General features: G+C 38.8%; 1 protein-coding gene and 1 non-coding gene across 3 annotated transcripts; one reads left to right on the forward strand and one right to left on the reverse strand.

The window, feature by feature from the left end:
- LOC115218619 (protein tumorous imaginal discs, mitochondrial) lies at positions 1–27,420 on the reverse strand. 2 transcript variants are annotated; one of them, XM_029788521.2, is made up of 13 exons: positions 27,018–27,413; positions 17,937–18,079; positions 15,295–15,378; positions 13,970–14,078; positions 11,334–11,473; positions 9,667–9,819; positions 8,835–8,982; positions 6,925–6,989; positions 6,009–6,137; positions 4,495–4,610; positions 3,109–3,206; positions 1,875–2,039; positions 1–384 (listed from the first exon to the last, which is right to left on the reverse strand). In XM_029788521.2, the coding sequence occupies exons 1-12, from the start codon at positions 27,226–27,228 to the stop codon at positions 1,909–1,911; spliced, it is 1,527 nt and encodes a 508-aa protein (XP_029644381.1). In that variant the 5' UTR covers positions 27,229–27,413; the 3' UTR covers positions 1–384; positions 1,875–1,908. The 2 variants fall into 2 exon arrangements, with proteins under 2 accessions (XP_029644381.1, XP_029644383.1); XM_029788523.2 differs by lacking the exon at positions 1,875–2,039 and having other exon boundaries at positions 27,018–27,420.
- LOC115218710 lies at positions 11,933–12,133 on the forward strand. Its single transcript, XR_003882256.1, has one exon. It is a non-coding gene; the product is annotated as a U2 spliceosomal RNA (small nuclear RNA).
- Positions 27,421–27,651: the final 231 nt, after the last annotated feature.

Raw genomic sequence — 27,651 nt, forward strand, 5'->3', positions numbered from 1 at the left:
TCACATTTTCACCTTTCAAGACAAGACATTTTAATGTTGTCTGGTGTTTTATTAACATAACAATATTAGTACAGCTCCCTTACTGTCATCTCTTGCTTGACTCCATCTCCACCAACTGCTCCTCCTTCTCGGTGCCTCGGACAAAATACTAATTAATAGGGCACAAGATATTTTGGAGAGTTTGTTTTGGGTTGTTTTTTTTCTATTTTATTTAAAAAATGAAATTATTGTCTTTAAATAATAGTTATCTTCATTATTATCTTCCTCCACTTCTTCATACAGCATCTTTCTTGTTCATAGGTTCACTATCGTCATCATGCGAGTTGCTGAGAACCTCTCTAATGCGGCTAACCAGACCATCGTCGTCGTACATTGATCGGGACCCTACAGAAAAAAAGAAAAACAAAATAAACAAATAATAAAGTAATAAAAAAAACTGTACGCACAGCATAATTAATACCCCCCACCACCGGCTTCTGTAACATCACCATTCTCCCACTAATACTGAAGTTACCTTCAATAAACTTAGCCTGACTACAACACTTAGGTATCCACCACCTGATACAAGTGCTAAACGAGAGAGAGAGAGAGAGATAACTAGTAAACTTCCATAGGGGCCACCAATACCAGCAGAAATCTGATATATAATGTAGTAGTCTAATAATACCAGGCACAAGCAGAATGAGCAACAGATAGTAGCCTCATCTCACTGAATGTCCAATAAATAACATAATATTCTAATCACAGCAGGTGTCAATGAAATAACAAATGTTACATTGAGGCTTTACTATTTAAAGCAGTGGTTCTCAGCTGGGGACCATATGGCCCTTGTGTGTGTGTGAGAGAGTTCTAGATACTATTCTTAGTTAAAGTTTATGAGCAATAGTTTATATTTCTACAATACACCAAATATTTTTTGAAATTTTTTCCCTAATACAATTCCTAATAAATATTCTTTTCTACTGGATGCACAACACCTCAAATTTGGGGGAAGGGATTAAGTCTATTACATCAACCCTACTGCATAACTGGTACTTATTTAATCAACCCCGAAAGGATGAAAGGCAAAGTCGACCTTGGCGGAATTTGAACTAGAAATGTGAAAACAGACAAAACATTTTGTCTAATGATTGTGCCAGCTCGCTGCCTTAATAAAAAAAAATATATATAATTAGATTAAAAACGGATATTTAGAGTGATTTTAGATATATTGTCTTAATGAAAGACAGGATGGTCATGGATGGAATATGTTTAATCATAAGCCTGCTGGGTAAGGATTTATCAGGGATTAAACAAATGAAACACTGGATTATGAAGTCCTAGGTACACTATGTTGGATAAAAGACTGGATGATTATTCATGGTTAATGAAGAACATGATGATGTGGTGTTCATGCTTTTTCCAAGGACATTAGTTATATCTGTAATGTCTGTAAATGAAGGGAAGCAGCTGTGACTGGGAGATGAAATTGGAAATGGTAAAGTTTGGTGATGAAGAATTTGGCATTTTGCTAAACTAAGTTTTCCAAAAGTTGATACTCTCTTTCACCACATCCATTTACACCCATCTCACTATACAAACCCACCCTATCACCATGGATACTACCATCTACAGACACACATACCCACAAATTAATTTCATCCTGACTTACAACCCTGTTTATTTTTCCTACGTCACACCTGTCTTATATGAAATACTGGAAAATTTTAGGTGTTAGGGAAGAGCTGTGACAGGGGCTAAGGGCTAACACAAAGCAATGACCGAAGGCCCCCTTATCAACAAGTGATAATGCTAACAAACAACAAGAGAGAAGGAGAGACTGAGGGCAAGAGTCAGAGAGAGATGAAGTTTGAAGGTGAAAGTTGAAAACTAACCCGGGTATTGGAGGTCAGGCTAGGTAACATCTAGTTAACCAAATATTTTACGTTTCAATTTGCCTAGAAAACCATTATCATGATCATGATCGTCATCATTAGATGAGGGACTAGATTTAGGGGCTGATCCCTTTCCTGATATATTTTCTGTGTTTTCCTTCTTATCTGAAAAGAGAGGAAGTGCACAGAATTATTTGTATTATTGGTATTAATGAGAACAAGTTGGTGTTTAGTAATGGGAACAGGCCTTCAAAGGAGGAGGACTATAAAAAAAACAACAAAAAAATGTTAATCGTGCAAGGGGAAAGTGGGGGGAGGGGTATTGAGCACCTGATTGATTTATTGAGACAATGTGTGTGTGTGTGTGTGTGATGATCATAACATCTACTTTTCCATGCTTGCACAGGTCAGACAAGACTATATGTTGAGGGTAGAGTTTTCTAAGTCTGGATGCCTTTCCTGATGCAAGCGCTCACCTGTTTCCAAGCAAGGTAATAACCTTCCAGTCTAGTGAATAATGAACAACATGAATAGGGTTGCAATTAAGAACTGGAAACAAACGGCTGTTTAACATGTCAAGTGTATACACAACAGACTTGTTTAACTGAATGGTTTAGAAAACAGACTTATCAAAGACCACAAGATTGTCTAACTGACGGGCATAGACAACAGATGTCTAACCAAATGACAAGCAGACAGCAGACTTGCCTCACTGAATGTTATAGATAATAGATGTCTAATCAAATGGTATAGACAACAGACTGCCTAACTGAGTTGCATGAACAACAGACTTATTCAACAGGCTTCTCTAACTGAATAGTATAGGCAACAGATTTGTCTAAATGAATGATATAAACAGCAGATTTGTCTAAATGAATGGTATAGACAAAAGACTTGTCTAATCAAATGGATAGGCAACAGACTAGTCTAACTTAATGGTATGTAAACAGGCTTGTCTAACCGAATGATATAGACAACAGACATGTCTAACTGAATGTTACAGAAAACAAACATGTTCAATCAAATGTTGGAGACAACAGACTTGTCTAACTGAATGGTACATAAGCCACTAAACCCTGACTTGTCTATATCAATACTAGACAACAAACGTCTCTAATTCAATTTCCAGTCCATATATTTACACTTCACCAACAAAATCGTAAGAAACCAGACCTTAAATGTTACCCAACTAAACAACAGAGTCCAAAGAAAGATAAAGAACCAGGGTACTTACCAGAGGTAGTTTTCACTACTTCATCAATGGTACCATCAACACCTTTTTCATTTTCAGCGTAGGCAAGTAAGAGAGACTTTTGTGATTGAGTTAACGATCTGTAAGAGACAACAGTCAAAAATATTTTATTTAGATACAGGCACAAATGTTGGTTGTTTAATTATTAAGGTCTTCTACGCCTTCATCTACAGTACCAACAACAACAATAATAAGGATAATCATCTGTGCCGATGGCACGTTAAAAGCACCAACCGATCGTGGCTGATGCCAGACTCCCCTGGCACCTGTGCAGGTGGCACGTAAAAAGCACCCACTACACTCGCGGAGTGGTTGGCGTTAGGAAGGGCATCCAGCTGTAGAAACACTGCCAGATCAGACTGGAGCCTGGTGCAGCCCCTGGCTTCCCAGACCCTGGTTGAACCGTCCAACCCGTGCTAGCGCGGAAAACGGACGTTAAACGATGATGAAATACTGTAAAACACTAGATCATGCATTCAATGTCACTACTTCCATCATAGATGTGAGCAGTGTGGGAGGCAAGCTGGATGTATGCATAAAGAGAAACTGTGGCTACTTAACACACAGCCACTTCTATGCTAAGTGAATATAATGAAACAACAATATAGCAAAACTCAACTCTTCATATTGGTAAATGTAATTCCTTAATTCCCACCAGAGAATCTATTTTCAAATTCACTCAAATGAAGATTCGTGAACATTTTCCATTGACAGTCTCAACACTTTTCCAATTTTAATTATCGTCTTTTTTAAATGTATCAAGGATCATTTTGCTGATAATGGAATAAACTATAACAGAGTCTTTGTTCAATTCATGAGCATGGCTTGCAGGATGGCCTGCTGTGCTAACCTTGGATCGTAGAGTGACCCGCTGTTCTTGAGGAGACCTATTGAGTCAAGTACGTCAACACCAACATCAAAATGAAAATCAAATGGAAATTGCAGTTAAGATACCTGTGCCGGTGACACATAAAAAGCACTGTCTGAATGTGGCAGATGCCAGCATCGCCTGACTGGCGTCCGTGTTGGTGACATGTAAAAGCACCAACCGATCGTGGCCGTTTGCCAGCCCTCTCTAGCCCCTGTGCCGGTGGCACGTAAGAAGCACTCACTACACTCACAGAGTGGTTGGTGTTAGGAAGGGCATCCAGCTGTAGAAACACTGCCAGATCAGACTGGAGCCTGGTGCAGCCTCCTGGCTTCCCAGACCCTGGTCAAACCGTCTAACCCATGCTAGCATCGAAAATGGACGTTAAACAATGATGAATATCAACATGCACAACACATATTCCAGCAGAAAAACACTGGAGAATGGTTTTTCTGCCAGTAATAATAATAATAATAATAGTAAAATTTATGTATACTTACTTAGGTATAGAAATATGTATATGCACAATATGATCACCAAAGCCTGAACTGTTCACTCTTGATATTCCTTTCCTTGGTAGTCTAATATAATCATGCGACTGTGTTCCTGCTGGGATCTGGGACAAGAAAAGAAGAGAACCTCAGGTGAATCAAACGGGACAATAACAATGGTGAGTAAAGTGAATGGGAAGGTGGGTGGGAGCTAGTGGACATTCTGGTATTTTATCATGGTTAAGAAGAGGGTGGTTTCTATTGGGTTGGTGCATAATCATTGCAGCTTTTTTTCAACAAAAACAATAACAATATTTAGCAAAAACATCTTTAAATGATGGTCTGACAATCTACCAAGCAAATGGGAAGCAGTAATTGAAGTAGATGGTGAATATGCTCCAGAATAATTGTTTAAAGATGATTTTGTTACATGTTGCTATTGTTTTTGTTGAATAGATTAATAGAAAGAAAGCTGCAATAATTATGCACCAATCCAATATATTATCCTTTCTCTTGCCATTCAGAGTGTCACCAATTCATTGATGAGCTAAACTATGAAAGACTTACACCATCAACCATAGACCTTCATCATTATCATCTAATGTCTACTTTTCCATGTTTGCATGGGTCAAATGAAATTCATTGAGGCAGATTTTCTACAGCCAAATGCCCTTCTTGTCCTCAACCCTCACTTGTTTTGAAGCAAGATAATATTTCTCCATAGCTAGACATGTTTTTTCCAGAAGACTAGAAACGAACAACCTTGCCTAGATGATGCTGCTGCTGCTTAATTATAACCATCAATGATGCCAAGACAAAGGCACACATGCATACACATCATATATATAAATGGGCTTCTTTCAGTTTCTGTTTGCTAAATCCAATCCCAATGCATTGGTTGAACTTGGACTATAGCAGAAAACACTTGTCAAAGGTGCTGTGCAGTGGGACTGGACCCAAAACATGGCTGGGATGCAAGCTCCTTAACCACACAGCCACCGCTGGGATGCAAGCTCCTTAACCAACAACCCCTCAAGTCAATGCAGGATGTTAGTGGCTGACATCCAGTCCTTAACTAAGGCACAGACACTCGTTTACCTAAAAAATTGCAAAAGTCTTACACTCAAGAAATATTGGTTGGGGCAAAGAGAATATCACACACATTAAAGAAAGTGATAAAATGGCTCTAGTAATCACTGGATGGTGGAGGCACAATGGCCCAGTGGTTAGGGCAGCGGACTCAAGTCAGAGGATCGCGGTTTCGATTCCCAGACTGGGCGTTGTGTGTGTTTATTGAGCGAAAATACCTAATGCTCCCCGAGGCTCCGGCAGGGGGTGGTGGTGACCCCTGTTGTACTCTTTCGCCCCAACTTTCTCTCACTCTTTCTTCCTGTTTCTTCGATGGACTGGCGTCCTGTCCAGTTGGGGGGAACACACACGCCACAGAAACCGGGAAACCGGGCCCATGAGCCTGGCTAGGCTTGAAAATGGCACATAAATAAAAAAATCACTGGATGACTTACTTTCAGCGAGAGTTTCTCATAAATTCCTGCGATCTTCTTGGAACCACCTAGAACTGCCTGTGATAAACTGATGTGAACATTACTGTGAATATCAGCACCATCACGCCAAAACTGTTTACTTTTGGAAACCTGAAACATAACATACAGACAAGAAGTAGTAGTAGTAGTAATAATAATAGAAGTGGTGGTAATTCTAATTCTAAGCTTTCCATGTTCCCAAATGATTAAGAAATTTGATTCCCAGCTATGAATCCCTTGGTCCCCCCCCCACCAGCAAGGTCAGTGCTTTGAGTTCATATCTTCCAACACAGCCATGAATCACATGATTCTAGATGCAAGATGAGGGAATCGTCGACTGAATTAAACCTGTAAAGTGTTGACATCTGTCACCATTTGTCACTGGTATTTAATTTATCGACTCCGAAAGGATGAAAAGTAGAGGCGACCTCGGTGGAGTTTGAACTCAGAACATAAACACAGATGAAATACCGCTAAGCATTTCACCCAGAGTGCTAACGTTTCTGCCAGCTCGCCGCCTTTAAAAACATTCTTTTCTCCTCTAGGCACAAGGCTAAAAAGTTTTGGGGAGGGGGCCAGTTGATTAGATCGACCCCAGTATGTAACTGGTACTTAATTTATCAACCCCGAAAGGATGAAAGGCAAAGTTGACCTCGGCGGAATTTGAACTCAGAACATAAAGACAGACAAAATACTGCTAAGCATATCGTCTGGTGTGCTAATGTTTCTGCTAGCTCACCACCTTAACAATACCCAGTATTACTTCACTACAAGTGGTGCACACAGACCAAGGGTCATTAATATTAATTCTCTCTCTCCATCAAGAGTGACTAATGTCAAAAAACAAAATAAAAAGCAGAAAATTTATAAGTTAAAACAAAAGTTCCAATGAACTCACCTTAAATGTAATGAAAATTTCCTGAGTCCCAACTGACATCCGCACCGTTTGACCATCTTCCACACCTGAGGACAGACAAATACGTTAGTCATTTGTTTTGCTTTACATTCAGTTTTTTTCTGTGTTAGTGAAGAAGGAGCACGCCATCGGTTACGACGACGAGGGTCCCAGCCGATACGATCAACGGAACAGCTTGCTCATGAAATTAATGTGCAAGTGGCTGAGCACTCTACAGACATGTGTACCCTTAGCGTAGTTCTCAGAGAGATTCAGTGTGATACAGAGTGTGACAAGGCTGGCCCCTTTGAAATACAGGTACAACTCATTTTTGTCAGCTGAGTGGACTGGAGCAATGTGAAATAAAGTGTCTTGCTCAAGGACACAACGCATCGCTGGGAATTGAACTCACAACCTTATGATCGTGAAGTGAATGCCCTAACCACTAAGCCATGAACCCTCATATGTTAGTACAGGTTACATGAATATATATTAATGAGGAAGTGTTTTACAGCTGGTGACCCTTCCTGTTGCTAACTCTTAATTGTTTTTCAAGTAAAGGATTCTGTTGACAGGGAAATGTCAATAAGTCTCAGTACTTGTAAACAGTCATTTAGGCACACACACATACAAAAAAAAAGTGGGCTTTGTTCAGTTTCCATCTACCGAATTCACTCACAGACCATTGGTTAGTCTGAAGTCACAGTAGAAGGCACTGACCCAAAATGCAACTGAACCGGAAATCAAGCAGACTTCTTAAACACAGTCATACACGGAGCTCCAGCATGGTTGCAGTCAAATGACTGAAACAAGTAAAAGACTAAAAGAATACACACATATATAGGCAGACTTAAGTGGTAGAATTTGAAGTGATCTTTGTTGGCAAGATTCAGTTTATAAAATTCAAAAGACAGAAAATACTCAGTGTTAATATATGTTGATGGTAAGAAAACTAACATTATGGAGTTATGTCTTTTCTTTAGAGACTGAAATGTAAGCAGGCTGCAAAAAAAGACAGACCTGGTTAACCCTTTTCTAACCAAATTTCTACTGAAATACACAGCTTTTGCTTCAATTAAATTTGAAAATAATGAAGAATTTAGAAAAATAGTGATTGGTGTTTGGGCGTGGCCGTTGCCAGTACTGCCTGACTGGCCTTCGTGCCAATGGCACATAAAAGCACCCGCTACATTCTCTGAGTGGTCGGCATTAAGAAGGGCATCCAGCAGTAGAAATTCTGCCAGATCAGCCATCTGGTTCACCAGACCTCAGTCAAATTGTCCGACCCATGATAGCATGGAAAGCAGATGTTAAACGACGATGATGAATGATGATGATGTTTGGAATTTAAATTAACATGAAATTTTGGTAGAAAATTTTAATTCAGATCATTTTAAAAGAGAAAGCTTGTATATCAGAACCAGAGATAGTCTTGGGAAGGTTGGTATTAAAAGGGTTAACAGATGTTTGTAGGTTCTAATCAAAGACAGAACTAGTGAAACTTTTTAAATCACCACACTTCATTTATTTTTTTTGTGTCAATTTTCCTATGCTAATATGGGTTAGGCGTAGGAACCCCTTAATTTTGGGGGCTTAAAATTTAGAAAGAAGGTTTTGCAAGGGATATAATACTATCTATGTGTATGAAACTCCCATATTTTTTTAACCTAATTTTTGACAAAAAAAGGGTTCCTTATACACATCAAAATATAGTACATATGATTAAGGCATTATTTTAAAGCTGGATGCCCTTCAACTAAGGGATTATCTCACTTGTCTTTGAAAGGATAGAATTACTTGGTAATTTGTTAACTGGGAAATTCAACAAATGGGATCATCCAGACTGGTCAACTATCAATTCTTGAAGCCTAAAACAACTACTACTACTCTGCTGCTGTCACCACCATACTTACCCGCAGGTACAGGAACTGTGAGCTTTTTCCGTAGAATCATCTGACCTTTGCCCCCACATTCTGTACAAGGATGGCTGATAAGGACCTTTGTACCATGACACTTCCGACAGGTAGTCTGCATTACAAATGGTCCAGTGCTAACCGTTTCCTGTTACAAGAAAGAAAGAAAGAGAGAGAATGGTGAAGAGTGGTATTACTCGAGGGTTCAAGGTCTGTAGCACCTCCAATATACAAGGCAAGGACTGAACACACAACTACATTCTCTAAAAGGGGAAGATATGAGGGTGTGCTGAAAAGTTCCTGGTTTTAAGGGTATATTGCAAAAGGCCTGGTTGGAGGCCCAGCATTTTGAGTTCTTTTACGAAGCCTAGAAAAACTGAAAGACTGCTGCAATAAGTGTGTGAACATGTGTGGGGAATATGTTGGATAAAATCATAATTAACTGGTCATACTGTATTTTCTTTACCTAAAGCCAGGGATTTTTCAGCACCACCTCATGTATAAATATAAATAGGTGTATATGTAGTAGGGGAGGGAACAAGGAGAGAATGTGAGAGAGAGAGAGTGAGAGAGAGAGAGTGAGAGAGAGAAAATTGGTGCTTGTAGATCTGTCACTCTGGTGGCCACACACACACACACAGTCAGAAACACATAGAAAAATAGAGACACAAAGAAGCACATACAGACACACACACACACGCACAGAGAGGCAGAAACACTTAGAAGCACACACACAAAGAGAAACACATAGAAGCACACACAAACACACACTGGCAGAAACACATAGATGCACCCAGAGACATATTCAGAAATAAAAGCTGCCTGTACTCACCACTCCAGTTCCGTTACAGAAATGGCACCTGACAGGTTTGGTGCCAGGTTCTGCCTTCTTACCACCACACTTTGGACATAAGTCTTTCACATTGACACTGATGTCTTTGTTGATGCCGCGTGCAGCCTCTTCAAATGATATATTCATGTAAAACTAGAGAATTAATAAAAAAAAAAAAGAAAAAAATCAGAAACAGATATCAACTAAAATACACGTTGTGACATTCATGCCATTTCCAATACATTAGTAAATAACAGGAAATAGGTGAAAAGGTTAAGAACTCCTTTGGTAGGTATCTTCTAACAAGTCTACAGATTGATTAATATCATGTCTTGTAAGTGGATTTGGTATATAGAACCTGTATAGAAGCCCAACCTATATATATATTTATATATATACATATATATATATATATATAAAACTTATTACTTCCTAAAGACAGCACGTGCTTATACCTGTCTCCTCTCATAAGCTCGTCCTCCTAGCGTTCATAATAATTTTTCTATCGTCTTGGCTTAACAGCCCTCACCGTTTGTTTTTACTATCTTGTTCTCACTGTCCTGTTCTTGTTACCACTTTCACCCTCTGCAAAAAATCCCAAATTTTATTTAATTTGCTTTGCAGGAAGGACTGTTTCAACGAAGTCGCGTATTGTCCTTGCCTTCAAAACGCAGAGTAGATGAAACAGGAACAACTGATGAAGAGGAATATTCATTTTGTTGCATATCTCATTTCTCTGTTTGTTTTCTTCGTTGTTCCAAAAATTTTCATTTTCTATGGTTTTACTTTTATGTTTTTGTTTCTCATTGTATTCAACATTTTTTTTAGATATCCTGTACCCATATATGCATGTATATATACATATACATGTAAGTATGTACATATATGTATGTATATATGCATATATTTATATATTATTTATATTATTATTATATATTGATAAAAATGGTAAGACAACAAAAGAATGAAAGAGAGCTTGATATTATGTAAATAGAGGAATTTATCTGTAAATGTAATATGTGACAATTATTTGGTAGCCATGATAAAACTCTGAGTTTCGGATGCCGAGGTGGAAATCCACGCCGCTATCTCTTCAGTTATCCGACCATCGGAAAAATACTATGAAAAATGACCGTTATACAAAGGGAAATTACTGTGTGATTGACCGTTATTAAGACAAAAGAGCTATTAGAATGACCGCTAAGTGAGGGGAGGGAGTAAAGGTAAGGGGGTAAAAAGGTTCATAGTATTCGCGTAAGCGTGCATGTCCATACCTACACAGGTCTATATGCGCACATACACAAGAAAAAACAAGGCTAAAGGCAAAAATACAAGAAAATGTGTAAAAAAAAAACAATGGATTAAAATATGTCTATACACGCACATACTTGCATTAAGACTAAGAATAAGAAACCCCATATTTTTTTAAACTTAATTTTTGACAAATAAAGAGTTCCTTATACACGTTAAATATGGTATATATATTCATTCCATGATAATGATAAAAGCAATATAGGTAGAACATCTCTCAAAATCTATCAAATGACAGACTCAACCTCAGTGGAAACTAAATTTAAAACAGACAATAAGACATCATTTACTTCTTTACTATCAATGGTGGTGATGATGATAATGATGATGATAAAGGCATTATAAATTTATTTTACCTCGGAAGCTGGTGCAAAACCGAATTTTGATTCTTCAAAATCTTGAAAATTACCAAAGCCAGACATTTTAAAGCCAGCATCACCAAATATTTTTCTGAACAGTTCTTCAGGGTTGATTGTACTTTGGAAATTCTCAAAACCTTAAGAGAGACAAGAAGACACAATATAAAAAAAAAAAGAAAGAAAGAAAGAAAGAAAGAAAGAAAGAAAGAAAGAAAGAAAGAAAGAAAGAGAGAGAGAGAAAGAGAAAGAGAAAGAAAGAAAGAGAGAGAGAGAGAGACAGATAGAGACAGAGAGAGAGAGAGAGAGAGAGAGAGATTGTTTGGAAATATAATTACTCAGTTCTAAAGGAAGAAGGAAGGATGTAGTGGCTGAAAGGTTGGGGTGGTGGACTATTGATGCAAAATAGATGAAAAATGTTGAGAGTCACTGTTGTTCATCTGGAAGTTGAGGAATTCTATGTAGTGATGTGATCCCATCCACCAGGTGTTAGGCATCTCTTTCAGGAAATCACTGTCCAACTCTTGTTAGATGGCTATTTATCTAAGCCATCAATCTACACCTCACAGTGACTACTAATCTGTTAAGGATTCCAACCAACCCCATCAGTGAAATGTAGAATATGGCTAAGATCAAAGTGTAGTATCTGTTCTTATCAGCTTAATATCTGATACGGTCCCTATTTGGGACCATCGATATTAAACTGATTTTAAGAACGAGGCGAAGAGTTAGGGGCTTGCACTGCTTTTGCCACGGGTTGGCCTGGTATAGCAGTACTTCCAGGATTCAGCCCATCTAAGCTACACTCTCGGAATGGTTGGCGTTAGGAAGGGCATCCAGCTGTAGAAACTCTGCCAGATCAAGATTGAAGCCTGGTGTAGCCATCTGGTTCGCCAGCCCTCAGTCAAATCGTCCAACCCATGCTAGCATGGAAAGCGGACGTTAAACAATGATGATGATGACCTGACCAGACAAACTGACAGGAAGATGATGGTGTGAGACAGTTGATCAGATTATAGGTTCAACTTTATGAACAAGTTAATCTTGCAAGGTTAATACTGACACAACACAATACAGAAGGATTAATACCCAGTCTTTTAAAAGCTAAATCTGCCAAAAACTGCCTGCCTGGTGGCACTATCTGTCTCATCTCTTGAACAGAAAGGCCTCCTGTCAAATCATACCATCATTGGTATTTATTTATGTATTGGATTAGACTGGATTGCCTATGTCCTGTCCACCGCAAGACAAAGGCCTCAGTATGTTCGATTATACTGGTTTGATGAGCCTACCCTGCCACACTGGCTCAATGTGGCTTGACAGAGGGATACAGGTTTTATACTTTTACTCAAGAGTAGTTAAGTCAATTAAATCAACCCCAGTGCTCAAATAGTACTTACTTTATCGACCTTGAAAGGATGAAAAGCAAAGCTGACCTTGGCAGAATTTGAACTCAGAACATAAGGGTGAAAATACCACTATGCATTTTCCCTGGCATGCTAATCATCCTGCTGCCTTAGTATTTGCTTATGTATAAGAGATAGAATCTGGGGAATTTGCTTTCTTCTATTCACAGATGATCTACTTCCCATCAACTTGAACAATGTCCATGCCTACATAGAAGATGCAACCCTTCACTTTCCTCCTGTATTCAAGTTTCATCCACAGACAGCACAATCATCTCAAGGTGAATTGGCGATGATTTTGTGACCAAAAACCTCAAAAACATCTTCTATCTTACAACAGGGTTTGGTCAATCTTGTCTTCAACAACAAAACACACACACACATATAAACAGAACATTATCACACCACTTTCTAAACATGAGCAGTAGTTAAGCAGAACCGTTGCGATTACTTCAAATGCTTAAAGGCAGCAAGCTGGCAGAATCGTTAGCATGCTGGGTGAAATGCTTAGTGGCATTTCGCTTGCTGCTACATTCTGAGTTCAAATTCGGCCGAGGTCGACTTTGCCTTTCATCCTTTCAGGGTCGATAAATTAAATACCAGCTGCGTACTGGGGTCGATCTAATTGACTGGCCCTCTGCCCCAAAATTTTGGACCTTGTGCCTAGAGTAGAAAAGATTTCTTCAACTGCTAGGATTCTCTTATCAATGAAGATGTCTCATAAGAAACGCACATACTTAACATAGTAAAGACCATGTTACAAGGATTTGTCTTTCCCTTCAGAGCCAGAAAACACTTTGATTCCCAAGAATGACTAAATACCTTCTACAAAGCTCAGGTGAGAGTCACAATGCAATACTATTTCCATAACTGGCATGATGCTACTGATACACATGCAAGCATTCTACACCGTATCTAAAGAAAAAAACCACCAATCAGATTGGCATGAACTTTCTCACAAGCACCCTCTATCTGGCTCACAGATGTGCTGTCCCCATTTTGCCTTTCCTGTCAGTATTTCAAAGGACCCTTTTTAGAGCTAACTGCTTTCTTGTCCCTTGCACTCGTCTCTCCTACTCTCCCTGCTCACATTCTGTCCAATTTATTAGCGCCACATGAATCAAACTGAATAGATTTTTGTCTTTCCAGAACATTTCACCTCTGAGGATCTCCTCCAGTCTCCAACTTACAAACATTCAAGTGGGATGTTAATGGTATCAATCTCCTTACCTGATTGCGTACTACCGAATCCATGTGATCTTTGACTGCCACCAAAACCACTCTGTCCAGACATTCCAAACAAGTCATACTGTTTCCTTTTTTCAACATCTCCGATAACCTGTGAAGAAAAATACAATAAGATTTCATTTATCTTTGACACAAAGATATGTTTCGCAGGCAGGGTGACATAGATCCAACCACAGTAATTAACCACAACAGATGAGCATGCAGGGGCAAAGATTTATCACTAACTAGCAGTATCGCCTGGTGTTGCTTGGGTTTGTTTCGACCCTTTAGAATTGGAATTTTTGAAAAGTAAAAATTTTGCATTATGTAGCTTGTTATTCTCTTTAAGTGAACATTTTTCTGGTTGAAATACAACGAAAAATGGTGACACAGCAGTAAAAAAGTCGTAAAAATAGGGATTTTCATAGAAGCAAAGCACCTTTTTGATGTAAATCATTTTTGGTGTTAACATGGTCCGATTTGAATTTTATCTTCTACGGAATGAAGAGCAAGCCTTCTTCTATCATACTCTCAATTTTGGTCAACTTGCGCCATAGGGTCTCGGAGGAGAGTGTTAGTTGAAGGCTACCAAACCTGCCACACACAGACAACTTCAGCTTTATATATAGAGATTAGTTTATCATCTCTAGCTGTTATATTCACTCAAGGTATAACCCAGGGGTCTCCAAACTTTTTAGACCATCGATCCCTTCATGGAATCCTTGACCTCCACCTCGCATCAACCCCCCCCCCCAGGCATGTACAAGAAAATAAATAATAATAATTAAGTAGATGTGCATTTATTGACTACTTGAATAGTTCCATTGACCCCCAGGGGTTGATACTGACCACTTTGGAGACCCCTGGTTTAACCCTTTAGCATTCAGATTATTCTGTCAAATGTAATGCTTTTGCGTTCACATTCATCATCATCGTCATCATCATTTGACGTCCACTTTCCATGCTGGCATGGGTTAGATGGTTTGACATGGACCTGACTAACAGGGAGCTGTCTAGACTCCAGTTGTCTGTTGTGGCATGGTTTCTACAGCTATAATAGAAGACACTTGCCCAAGGTGTCACACAGTAGGACTGAACCCAGAATCATGTGGTTGGGAAGCAAGCTTCTTACCATACAGCCATGCCTGTATATTTTTAGAATGGCATTGAAGGGTAGGTGTGACAGGCTGGATCTGGCTGGTTTGAACATAAACACAGGTAGCCTATTTGGGCAGGATATGGCCGGTCTGAATGCTGAAGGGTCAATAGGCATTGATTTAACATGACACAACGTAATATCACATCAAGTAAATTGTGTAAGAACTTACCTCATAGGCTTCGGAGACTTCTTGAAATTTCTTAGCAGCGGTAGGATCGTTCTTGTTGACATCTGGATGATATTTCTTGGCCAACTGCACAGTAGATAGAACAAGAAATGAAGGACATTTGTGCATATGTGCATGTTGAATGAGTGTGAGTGCGTGTCTGTGTGTGTGTGCGTGCATGCATATGGTAACCTGAGAAATTATGACTGTTCCCATGAAGTTAACAGCATTCACTTAGGCTCTTTACACCTCCCCTTTACAGTGATCATTTATGATTTTGGTGAGAAAGAAAGACAATAAAAACAATATCTCTTTTGATCATATCATATCACGATTCTCTCTCACACACAGTCTTGCTGGTGTTTTGCAAATTTAAAACAAATAAATTAAGAACTTATTAAATATTGAAACACTTTTGTGACTTTTAGCCCACTCTGTATATATATATATATATATGGATACAAGCATCCCCCCCCGTCCAATGGACGGTGCTGAGTTGTCAAATATTTAAACCAAATTTACTCAAAACAACTTGCCCGACCGTCCCATAGGCCTCCCCTTTGAGAAACACTGATCTAACCTAAAATTGAGACACCAGCAAAAGAAGAAATATCTCTTTTGTATCTTACTTTTTTGGTCTCTTAAATATACTGCCTTTTGTGGCATTATTTCAAGCCAGCCGGCTTTGTTTGCGCAAGCTGCACCTGCATTTTTCACATGTATGCATAGTTTCGATCGCAACAGCTGATGTACTTGCATGTACAAATGCACACTCCCACGGCTTTATCGATCGCATTCTCAACTGGAATCGATTTTTGTAATGTTTTCAAGATTTATACACGGTATCTACATATCAAATTTGAACGCAATTGGATGGAGGATGCCCGAGATCCTAGAAGACACACACGCAGACAGACAGAATGGATTTTATATAAAAGATGTGCGTGCACGCATGTGATTGTGTGTATTTAATCATCAATAAGTGTGACTAAGGATTCCAAAGCACAATTAAATTTTTTCCTTAGTGGCACTCTTAGTGACAAATTTTTCCTTTATAGTTTTACATTGTGCCTAGTTGGTTACCTTCATTTTTATATTTTTCTCTTTCTCTTTTACTTGTTTCAGTCATTTGACTGCGGCCATGCTGGAGCACCGCCTTTAGTCGAGCAAATCGACTCCGGGACTTATTCTTTGTAAGCCCAGTATTTATTCTATCAGTCTCTTTTGCCGAACCGCTAAGTGATGGGGACGTAAACACACCAGCATTGGTTGTCAAGCAATGCTAGGGAGATAAACACAGATACACAAACACATACATATATACGGCTTCTTCAGTTTCCGTCTACCAAATCCACTCACAAGGCATTGGTCGGCCAGGGGCTATATAGCAGAAGACACTTGCCAAGATGCCATGCAGTGGGACTGAACCCGGAACCATGTGGTTGGTTAGCAAGTTACTTATCACACAGCCACTCCTGCACCTATATATGATATATATGTATATATCTATAGATAAGTTGCTATTTCAAATACGACAGCAGAATAAAACAGAAGATGGAGTTTGTCATTTTATAACGACATAAATTAGATAATCTCTATATGTGTTTTACTAGCATTCACTAGTATGTAATGAGGTAATTGTTATATAGACAATTGCATAATCACCGTACAAAGCCAGATCCTGTGAAGAAAAACAGTAATTTATGTTATAATATAAAATTTAACTGAATCTTATTTTATTCTACTCTTGTGTATATATATGCATATATATGTGTGTGTGTTCATGTATGCATGCATGTATATCATGCATACACACACACACACATTGGTAATTAGTAAGGGATTTCTTCAAACGTTTACCAGTATGTTCACAGTTAGGTATTTGAAGCTGTATATACATATATATATATATATATATATATATATATATATGCAAAAATCGATTCCAGGTGAGAATGCAATCGATAAAGCCGTGGGAACGTGTGTTTGTACGCGCAAGTACATCAGCTGTTGCGATCAATACTACACGTACGCGAGAAAAATGCACGTGCAGTTTGCGCAAGAAATCCTGGCTGGCTTGAAATAATGCCACAACCCACCTTTTATGGGACGGTCGGACAAGTTGTTTTGAGAAAATTTGGTTTAAATTTGACAACTCAGCACTGTCCATTGGACCGGGGTGGGGGGTGCTCGTATATATATAATGATCAACGGACTCCAAAGACACTGGTGTTGTATTGGTGTTGGTTTGCATCATCAAGACTGATATCATTTAGGAAAATTGATGAAAAGCGTAGCGAACTTGCCATGGAGAGTGGGAAAAATCTGACATTTGGACAGAGACCTTCTTTAAGGAAAGTTGACAGGAGAGAAATTAATAAGAGACAGAGTTTTACATCTTCTATGTTCGAAAAAAAAAAAAAAATTGGCTGCAACTGATAAAGAACGCAGGACAAAAGGAGCTTCATACATGAACAGGAAGTGGCAGGAGAGAGAAATGGTGCGAGAAAGGTAGAAGGAAAGAGGAATGGAATGGAGAGAAAATGAGAGAGAAGAGAAGCAGTACATAGATGCATTACATAAGCAGTTCATAAGAACAAGGTTAGACTAAACCAATAGTAAAGGAAAGAAAATGGAGCACAAACCCGATAATAAGCTTGTTTTATTTCCTTTTGGTCAGCATTTTTGGAAACTCCTAAGACATTGTAATAATCCTGTTTGTTGCGAGTCTGGCTTGAATGAATAAGTCGCACATGTGTCGTTGGTATTAAAGATTTCTTCAGTTTTTCTACAGACGAAGCAAAAATAATATATAAATTGAAATATGTGAAAACAAAACAACAAATAATACAAAACAAAAAAAAAAAAACTAGAGATGGCAAAATGTAACTGTAAATCCACGAGTATAATCCGCATTTCCCCCCCCAAATTTAAAGGTCAAAATCCCTAGTGCGTACTATATACGAGGTTAGAAATGAAAATTATTTTCTAAGCAATGTCCGAGTCTCTATTTGTTGTCTGGCTATGTGTATTCAGGCACATTTTGTGATGTCGGGCGCGAAAATACCTTAAGCTAAGCCTGGAAGCAATGAAGTCATAAAAGAATCATCCATAACTTGCAGTAAGCAACATTTATTAAACGTTATTACTGTTATTTCTTTATTTTCTGCAAACAAAATGCACAAAAAGCTACACATTTGCATTGTTATATATGTACAATAATAATAAAGGACTTTACTGTGTACAGTTTTACAAACTAAGGATGTTATATAGACCTCATTGACTCAAGTTAGAGATGGGGTACGTATTGTACACAAGGTTTAGGTTTTTCAGAGGTACAGCCCCCTAAAAATCCACTGCATATTATACTCAAGGATTTACGGTAATTAAGAGTCAAAATGGTGGATTGCCATAATCAGTAGAGTGTGAAATGAAGTGTTTTGTAGTATTTGGTTAGAGTCATTTACATTCTGAGTTCAAACCACATTGGGGTCAACTTTGTTTTTTCATTTTCATCCTTCGGAGATTGATAAAATAAAGAACCAATAAGGCTGTTCTGTATACAGAAGGGGTCCTCACTGCTCGATGTTGGGTCTGTTTGTGCAAAGTAAGAACGAGTGAGAAGAGAGGGCAATTGAAGGGTGACAAGGAGAAAGAAGAGAGAGCATGGGGGTGGGAGTGGTGGTGCAGAAGAGAGTGATTGGAGGTGATAGTGTAGTGGAGAAGGGGAGAAATATGGGACTTGGTGTTAAGAGGAGTAATGAAGAGAAACAGTAATGGCAGAGTGTAATGAGAGAGACAGAGAGGGAGAGAGTTATGGCATAGGATAATAGAAGGAAGACACAATGTCACAGGTAAAGGAGCAAATGATGGGCAGACATGGAAATGGTCAGTGTTAACCGAGTGTGATGGATGTGAATAATGAGTGACCCAAGGGAAATGGAATGGCTGATATTTAGTCCAGAAATGGGGTAATGTTAGCTATACACAAATGGCACCAGTGCTGGTGGCATGTAAAAGCACTCTTAACATTCTCAGAGTGGTCGGCGTTAGGAAGCATCAAGTTATAGAAAACCATGCCAAATCAGAGTGGAGTCTGGTGCAGCCTGCTGGCCCAGTCAAACTGTCCAACCCATGCCAGCATGGACAACAGATGTTAAATGATTATGATATGTGTGTGTGTGCGCGTGCATGCATGTTTATTGTTTCTGTGCATCTTCCACATACAAAAGCCATTTTCCCTGTTAATTGTCCTCTGATATTGCTGCACCTTTTATGTGTCCAAAGCTTATGCCAGGTTCATCTTATGGAGTTTCTACCTACACCTTTTCTACAGATCAAGCAGGGGCGTCTACTTGAAGGAATTTGTGATTTGTCTGCCTTCCTACTTACTACAACTTTGGTTTTCGCTAGGTCCGTCGATTCTAGACCTTGCTTCCATACTTGAAACTTCTCTAGTTCTGGTAGTGATTCAGCTATAAGAGCAAGGTGATCAACATAGAGGAGCTCTCAGGGGCAGCCTCTGTTATTGCCTGGAGGACTATGACGAACAAGAGAGGGCTGAGGACTGATCCTTGCTGAACCCCTACTTGTACCCTCAATTCTTTGCTGTACTCATTACCAACCCTCACTTTACTGGTAGTGTCCCTGTACAAGGCTTGTACAGCTCTCACCAACTACTCGTCTATCCCTAGTTTCTGCATTGACCACCAGATAAGGGATTGGGCGACCCTGTCAAAGGCTTTCTCCAAGTCAACAAAAGTCAAATACAGAGGTTTATCTTTGGCTAAGTATTTCTCCTGCAGCTACCTTACCAGAAATATAACATCAGTGGTGCTTCTACCTGGCACAAAACCAAACTGCATCTCATCTAGACTAACCATCTCCCTAATTAGTTGGATTATGACTCTCTCTGCAACTTTCATCACCTCATCCAACAATTTGGTACCTCTGTAATTATTTCTATCTAAGGCATGACCTTTACCTTTGTAGCAGTTGACTATGGGTAGGACTCCTTTGTGAACCACCTGATTTACAATACGGGTAACTAGATCATAACCCACACTGCCAGATATTTTAAGCAACTCAGCAGTGATTTCTGATGGGCCAGGGGCTCTCCCTGTCTTCATATCCTTAATTGCTTTATCTACCAGGGTACTGTTGATTCAGGTCGCTGGTCCCTCAATTGGGTCAATATTTAGCAGACTCTCCTCCTCCCATTATAAAGATATAAACTAGGACAATAAAGTCGATTGGGACTACCAGTTTGTCAACTATTGGCTGGTTTAACTTACTAGTTAAGCAAGCTGATAAGCAAAACTTATAGTTGCAGCTGACTTGATCTTCACAAAAAATTTGACTACCATCGGTAGTAAATGTTCAGCTGTTATTCTTAAAATTGCTTTAAAAGAATGGTCTCCAATTTTGGAACAAGATCAGAAATTTTAGGGGAAGGGGTGAGCATGCTCTGCCAGATGTGTTGTGTTAGTGTATTTGAATGATGAGGATATAAATGAATTATCGATTGGTACTTTTTACTTGCCACCGGCACAGAAGCCAGTCAAGCTGGCATCGGCCATGCTCGGATGGTGCTTTTTACGTGCCACCGGCACAGGTATCACAACTACTATTTCTATTTGATATTCATCAATATCAAAATAAATATCAAATGGAAATTGTAGTTGTGATACCTGTGTCGGTGGCACGTAAAAAGCACCCACTACACTCACGGAGTGGTTGGTGTTATGAATGGCATCCAGCTGTAGAAACTCAGCCAGATCAGATTGGAGCCTGGTGCAGCCATCTGGTTCGCCAGACCTCAGTCAAATCATCCAACCCATGCTAGCATGGAAAGCGGACGTTAAACGATGATGATGATGATAGTGACAGGTTCAAAAGAACATCCCTTGGGCAAAGCAAAATATTTTGTGGGAGGACTAAAAGTTATAAATTAAAATGTATCTATATCTATTCATCATCAACATTGAATTTCTCCTGAGTTTTAACCAAGTTAACGCAATATTGGAATGGGGGAAGGAATTTAAAGGTGTTAGTATCAAGAATATAGCACAACCAAATCCAAAGCCTCAGTCTTCAGTAAAGTAAAATGCACACACACACAAACGTCGTACACAAGTGTGCCCCACCGACTTTATTTCTTCATAACTTAGCAGAAAAACCCGGATTTTTTTAATGAATGAGGTAACAAAGGCAACTCGTGTGAATTTTCTGAAACTCCTCTCCTTGCCACCGCACGGATTTTTTTTTTTCATAGCCAATTTCGATATAGTCGGAATCTACACTACCTGAAGCATATTTACAGAAAATTTCATTAGAAAATATCCATTTTTCTGAAAGTCACAAGGGAAACAACACAGCATATTGAGGAGGTGGGGGGGGGACACTTCTGTAAGTATGTCAAAACACACACACACATACAAACAGGGGCCATCACTGGTATACTTCTGAAGTTGCAAAGACGAAACGAACACCGACTTTTGAACTATCGCTAATAGCGAAAAGACGACGGACCGGCAAAATGGTTTGTGTCTTTGATGTAAAAACCAAAGGTATCGATCATAAAGACAGAGTTAAGAAAGCAGATTTTATTTAATAGCTTCAACGAGAATTTTAGACGAGAAACTTTTACCTAATGCTGGGTTATACATTATAATAGATAAATTATATAACATATAATTTACACACACACAAACAACTACAAGAGAGTTACTAGAAATAGCAACGAAATCTTTCTTAAGGTACATACTGAATAATGTAGTCCGTCGTATTATACTAAAAAAAAAAAATCAATTAAAAAGGGCGGGGCGATCGCAGTTGAGATGACTTTAATCCCTATGTTTGTTGAATTAAAATCGATTTGGGGGCACACCACAAATGTGATTTACACACACACATACACGAACATACTATCATAGATACACGTGTGTGAAGAGATAGATTGATAAAGAAAGAGCGAGAGAGAAAGAGAGAGAGTTATAGAAACAGGCACGCAGCTACCACAGTAGAAAAATAGAGGTCACCTCGTCAGGAAACTTCTCGTTTGACGTCATTACTTTATAACGAACGATAAGGTAATAAAAGATTGTGGAGAGTCTGCATTTATAGGGGGTAGACTGGGTGATGAGGAGATGGGGCGTCGAGGAAGGCGGTGCGTAGTCCTGGCTTTTCTCAAGGGCATTAATAGTCACGGACGGGGTAAATGATGACATGTTTACAGTGGCAAATCGAAACCGAACAGCGACTTTCGGATCGGCAGGAACCTCGCCCTTACTCGCTTTATAACAGCAGGGCGGCTTTCTTAGTGTGAGATACATTGAAAATAAGGCTGGATAGTCATGGTTAGAACGCCGTGTTCGTAAATCTGTGTCAACAGTGCTGACCTTGGGCTAAACAACATCACCATCATCGCTACCATTTACCATTTTATAAAAATTTCGTAATTATGTTCCACATCGTTTGTGGCAACGGAGGTGGGACGGCGAGAAAGCATGAACGTCACACAATCACATTCCCACTCCGCAACCAACTTAGCAGGCGAATACGATTCTCAAGACGGGGTTTCGATTCTATTACGAATCCGTTTCAATAACTACCTTTCACCGTGTGTGTATGTTGTTACCATTATAGTTATTAATTGATGGAAATCAATCAAAATATTTAATCTTTAGGCGGTATTTTGAACGGAAGCCGTAAAAGGGACGTAACTAGATATCGCAATACATGTGGTCCGGCGCTCGACCGATTTTGCACAAACATTGGCTCCACTTTTCTTTCCGTAACTTCGACATAAATTCGAATATTTATTAGGAGACAGAAGTGAAGGAAGATTAATTAATTAAATAATAAATCCTAGTAAATTACTGGTGGTTACGAAGGGACCCTCACAACAAATCACTGAATTTGATTTTTGCTACGGGAAAAGGTCACAGGTTGTGTAACCCGATGTCACCGCAAATCGAGAAAAACCAACGAACGTAGGCATTCTAGCTATGACCACTCACACTGAGGGGTTATCTAAAATTATTATATTATCAAATGTATCCTTCCGCTTACGATCGAATAGATAGATAGATGTATCCTTGCGTTTGTGAGATTTGGCTGCTATATCTTGCAGCTCGGACCACCCCGTAGAAGCTCCTTGTTGAGCGTAATTTACATCGATTTTTACACTTCAACAACGTAGCAAATTCTGAAGGAAAGAGCATGACGGTCACAACTTCATCTTTTTCGAGAAAAACCTCTCTTGCGTCGCCGTGTCTCACTAACAAACAGCTATAATATAAAAATGGACAATAACTGTTGAAACATGTTGCGCAGTTATTGTTTCTCGAGCTTAGGTCAACCCAAATGAAGCTGACAACAAATAATCGAAATTAACTCGAGCCATGACCATCCCCTCCACGTTTTTTTTTAGACTATCAAGGGTTACAAGGTGTGATCTGAGACAAATTTAGCTGCTATTTTATCAACATGTGGAACGGCGGTCACAGCGAGGCTCTCACATTGTTAATAAGTCTTACAAAACTACGAAATAAATTCAAGGTAAGCTGGTATGGTAATGCGGTTTCACTCCCCGGTTAAATTACTCCAATTCAGGCCATGCATTCCATGAACGATTAAGCCTCGTCGAAAATACAAGATATTTAATTACCGATGAAGTTCTTGGACCTGCTAGAAATAGCAGCTAAATGTCCTTCACTCACACCCTACTTACTGTCAAGGACACGTTTAATAATATTATTATCCCAGGTACATTTAAATAGCTTTGGATAGCCATGAATGGAATGTTCTTGATCGTAGGTGTGGTGTATCGAGATGACTTCAGGCTAAAACAACACCACGGAATCAACAGCACGTGTTGACTAACCACTTCCTGTTATCGAACATGCTGTCACATCTATGAAGATGGATGGATCACATGTCAGATGGGCGAAGTCGGAATTAAAATTCAATGCAAGGACAGACATTGTCTTATATATATATATATATATTATATATATATATATACATATAGTTATTTCTTTATTACCCACAAGGGGCTAAACACAGAGGGAACAAACAAGGACAGACATAGGTATTAAGTCGATTACAGCGACCCCAGTTCGTAACTGGTACTTAATTTATCGACCCCCGAGAGGATGAAAGACAAAGTCGACCTCGGCGGAATTTGAACTCACAACGTAACACCGGGCGAAATACCTATTTCTTTACTACCCACAAGGGGCTAAACACAGAGGGAACAAACAAGGACAGACATAGGTATTAAGTCGATTACATCGACCCCCCCCCCCAGTTCGTAACTGGTACTTAATTTATCGACCCCCGAGAGGATGAAAGGCAAAGTCGACCTCGGAACTCACAACGTAACGCAGACGAAATACCGCTAAGCACATTCTCTGAATCAGCTGTCGGTCAGAAGATCGTCAAAATGTCATCACATTCCGATAACGTCGCCAACTTCCAACGATTAATATAAAAAAAAGAATAAATACACACACAAGGTGTCACCAAGGCTGTCGTGATTAAGGCTCAGTGTACTACAGATTATGGTGTAGTTGTAAAGAAAGGAGGGTTAAAATAACCTTAGCAAAACACCAGCTCAGTATCCCTACAATTTCCTTATTTGTTGGAGACGGGGATCGATATCCCTCTTAGACAATATTATCATTAATAGGCAAAGAAAAAAAAATCAGGTTTAACCAACCTAATCAAGTTAATTTTGTAATAAACTGTTTTTTTTTTAATTGATCGAAATTATTTCCCCCTTTTTCTTTGAATATGTCACAAACAATTCGCGCTCAATCTTTACTTTCTTCCTCCAATTAACGAGAAAATTTCATTTGAGAAATTTTTGCGTATCATTAAGTAGATCACGTCTTAAATTATCTTTATATACATATATATTTTATTATATTTACACACACGCACACACCCAGTATTTGTCTATCTCACGAGGCCCCAAAACTTCAATTAAAGTAATACCTGTTGGTGTGCTAGGAACAATACGAACCCCTCATCTGTAATGCCATAGGTGTTAATAACAACGATTACGTACATTGGCACCAAAACATATTGTAATGTATTTTATGAATCCTCACCTTATAATTAGAAGAATTAAAGACAAAATCGACCTTTGCCAAACTACCGGCAAATAATACGGAATAAAAAAATACGTATTGCCATGCACACACGAAACTTTCAATACTTCGAATGCGTAAAATGAGTCGAATCCCTTGTTTAATAACAAACTAACTCCAATCGAGTAAACCTAGAATCAAATATGTTCCAAACATAACAATTCCGACTTCTTTTAAAGACTGAAAAATGTTGTTCTATATCAAATGTCTGTCTATTCTTTTGTAGAAGACAGTAGGAAGATATGATACAATGGAGATTTAGATGCCATTTCTAGCAGGTCAAGCGACCGTACATTGACCGGTCTTTGTAACCAAAGCTTAAAAGGTCAGCTACTCAGGTTTTCAGCGATCGTTAATTTACGAAAAAACAAACTAACAAAATAAAGCAAAACATATTTAGGCAAGTACAAACAGTTTCGTAGGTTAAACTTAAGATCTACCCTATTTACGATTACATAACTGGGACATTAAGAGACACATTTATTAGTTTTCCAAGCACAGGTTCATTAGTCTCTACCGGATTTCGTTAGTGGGTGGTGTGCCATAAAACTGTCCACTTTGCATCATCGGGTTATAGTTTTAATTGTTCCTAATATTCGTTTAGTTGTTTTTTTAAAAATACATTAATATTTGCAATTGCCTAAACAGAATGCCTCCTTCATGTCTCCATTTCATATTCCCGAGTAAATATTTTTTTTATTCATCTGGGATTTCACTTCAGAAGTGAACAAAGTTACATTAATTCTCTATATACTGCCAATTTACCAGTTTGTTTATTTTCAACATATCTGTCGACATGTAAGTATCTCAAGCTTAATATTTTTTTCCCTCATCGTCTCTGTATAAATCAGTTTGGATGGTTTTTAGTTCCCTTTAATACGAATTCAAGTTTTCCCTTAAGGGACGGCAAACTGCAGTTCTATAATCCACATGGGATCTTACAGATTCGAAATTGTTTAATTAAATATTATTATACCCATCGCTATATCTAGAGGGTTTGTGTGGAATGCTGGAAGGATGATGTAATGTTGTGACATTAATGACCTTTCCACTGAGTGAAGTGACATGAAACGGTTTCATGCAGAACTCGAAAACCAGTTGCGGACTCGGGCGAATGATTAAAAACAGCGAGCGAGCGAGCTCCGTTCACATTAATTATGGTCTACTGTTGCATATTTTTTATCGTTCCCAGAGAGGGTAAAATAAATAAACAAATAAAATAAAAAAAAATTTGACACAGAAAGGATCTGAACTCAGAAATAAGAATACAAACAATTTCTAATAGGGGTACGAATTTTGTAGAGGAAAGGACATGCTTCCATGACCTCAGTATTCCACTGACCGGTATTTCATTTATCGACCCTGGAAAAGTGAAGACGAGGGCGACCCACGCAGGATTTGAACATTGCTAGAAACAACAACCAAACTAATAATGGGTTCTAATATTGGTAGAAGAAGAGAAAGAGCACATGCAGTTAAATCACCCCTACTATATAACTGGTATTATTTTATATATATATATAATTTATACCGGAATGTTCGATAACACACATACATAGACCCACTCACCTTGCCGTGACGAGACCTCTGTGTAGAGAGCTACATTTAGCGTAGTGAACCATCGACTTGATGTAAATTGATAGTTAGAAAGACGAGCAGACGGTAAATGACGGTTGATTACTACTTGACAAAGTTGTTTTAAGGAAATATTATTACTACTACTGTTATTACAGATATGTTTGAGACACCAACGTCCAGCTACATGTCTGTAAGAAGCCATCTTTACTACCGCTACTGTTGTTGTTGTTGATGATGGTAATGATGATAGTGGGAGTGGTTGTGGATAACAGAGTGTAAGACGGAGGAAGGGAGGTTACGCTCGCCAAGGGAAGTAACTCGTCGGTGTCTAAGGGACTAAGTTAACCTCTCGTTCATAACATCACTTAGTCTTTTATACTCTTCGCATACACAAGCGGGCGGCGATAGACGTACACAAACATACATACGCACTTAAACACAATAGATACACACATACATACACGCAATAGATGCACACACACATTCACATTAACTCACACATAAATACACGTGCACACTCAAACATTCACAACAGACAGACACACACACATTCACAACAGACAGACACACACAAGAAACAGATGTATTGATGCAAAAACGTGAATAAGAACAAAAAGAAACAAGG

Source organism: Octopus sinensis, linkage group LG13 (genome assembly GCF_006345805.1).
Source record: "Octopus sinensis linkage group LG13, ASM634580v1, whole genome shotgun sequence".
In the NCBI taxonomy this organism is placed as follows: domain Eukaryota; kingdom Metazoa; phylum Mollusca; class Cephalopoda; order Octopoda; family Octopodidae; genus Octopus; species Octopus sinensis.

Bases quoted from the DNA above. Each gene is read 5' to 3' on its own strand.
- LOC115218619 (XM_029788521.2), bottom strand. From the start codon at position 27,228: ATGGCTTCTTACAGACATGTAGCTGGACGTTGGTGTCTCAAACATATC. The intron at 15,379-17,936 runs GTTTGTGCTCCA...TCTACTGTGCAG, and splicing joins TAAAACAAGCTTATTATCGG to TTGGCCAAGAAATATCATCC. The intron at 8,983-9,666 runs GTGAGTACAGGC...TTCTTGTAACAG, and splicing joins TCTGTAACGGAACTGGAGTG to GAAACGGTTAGCACTGGACC.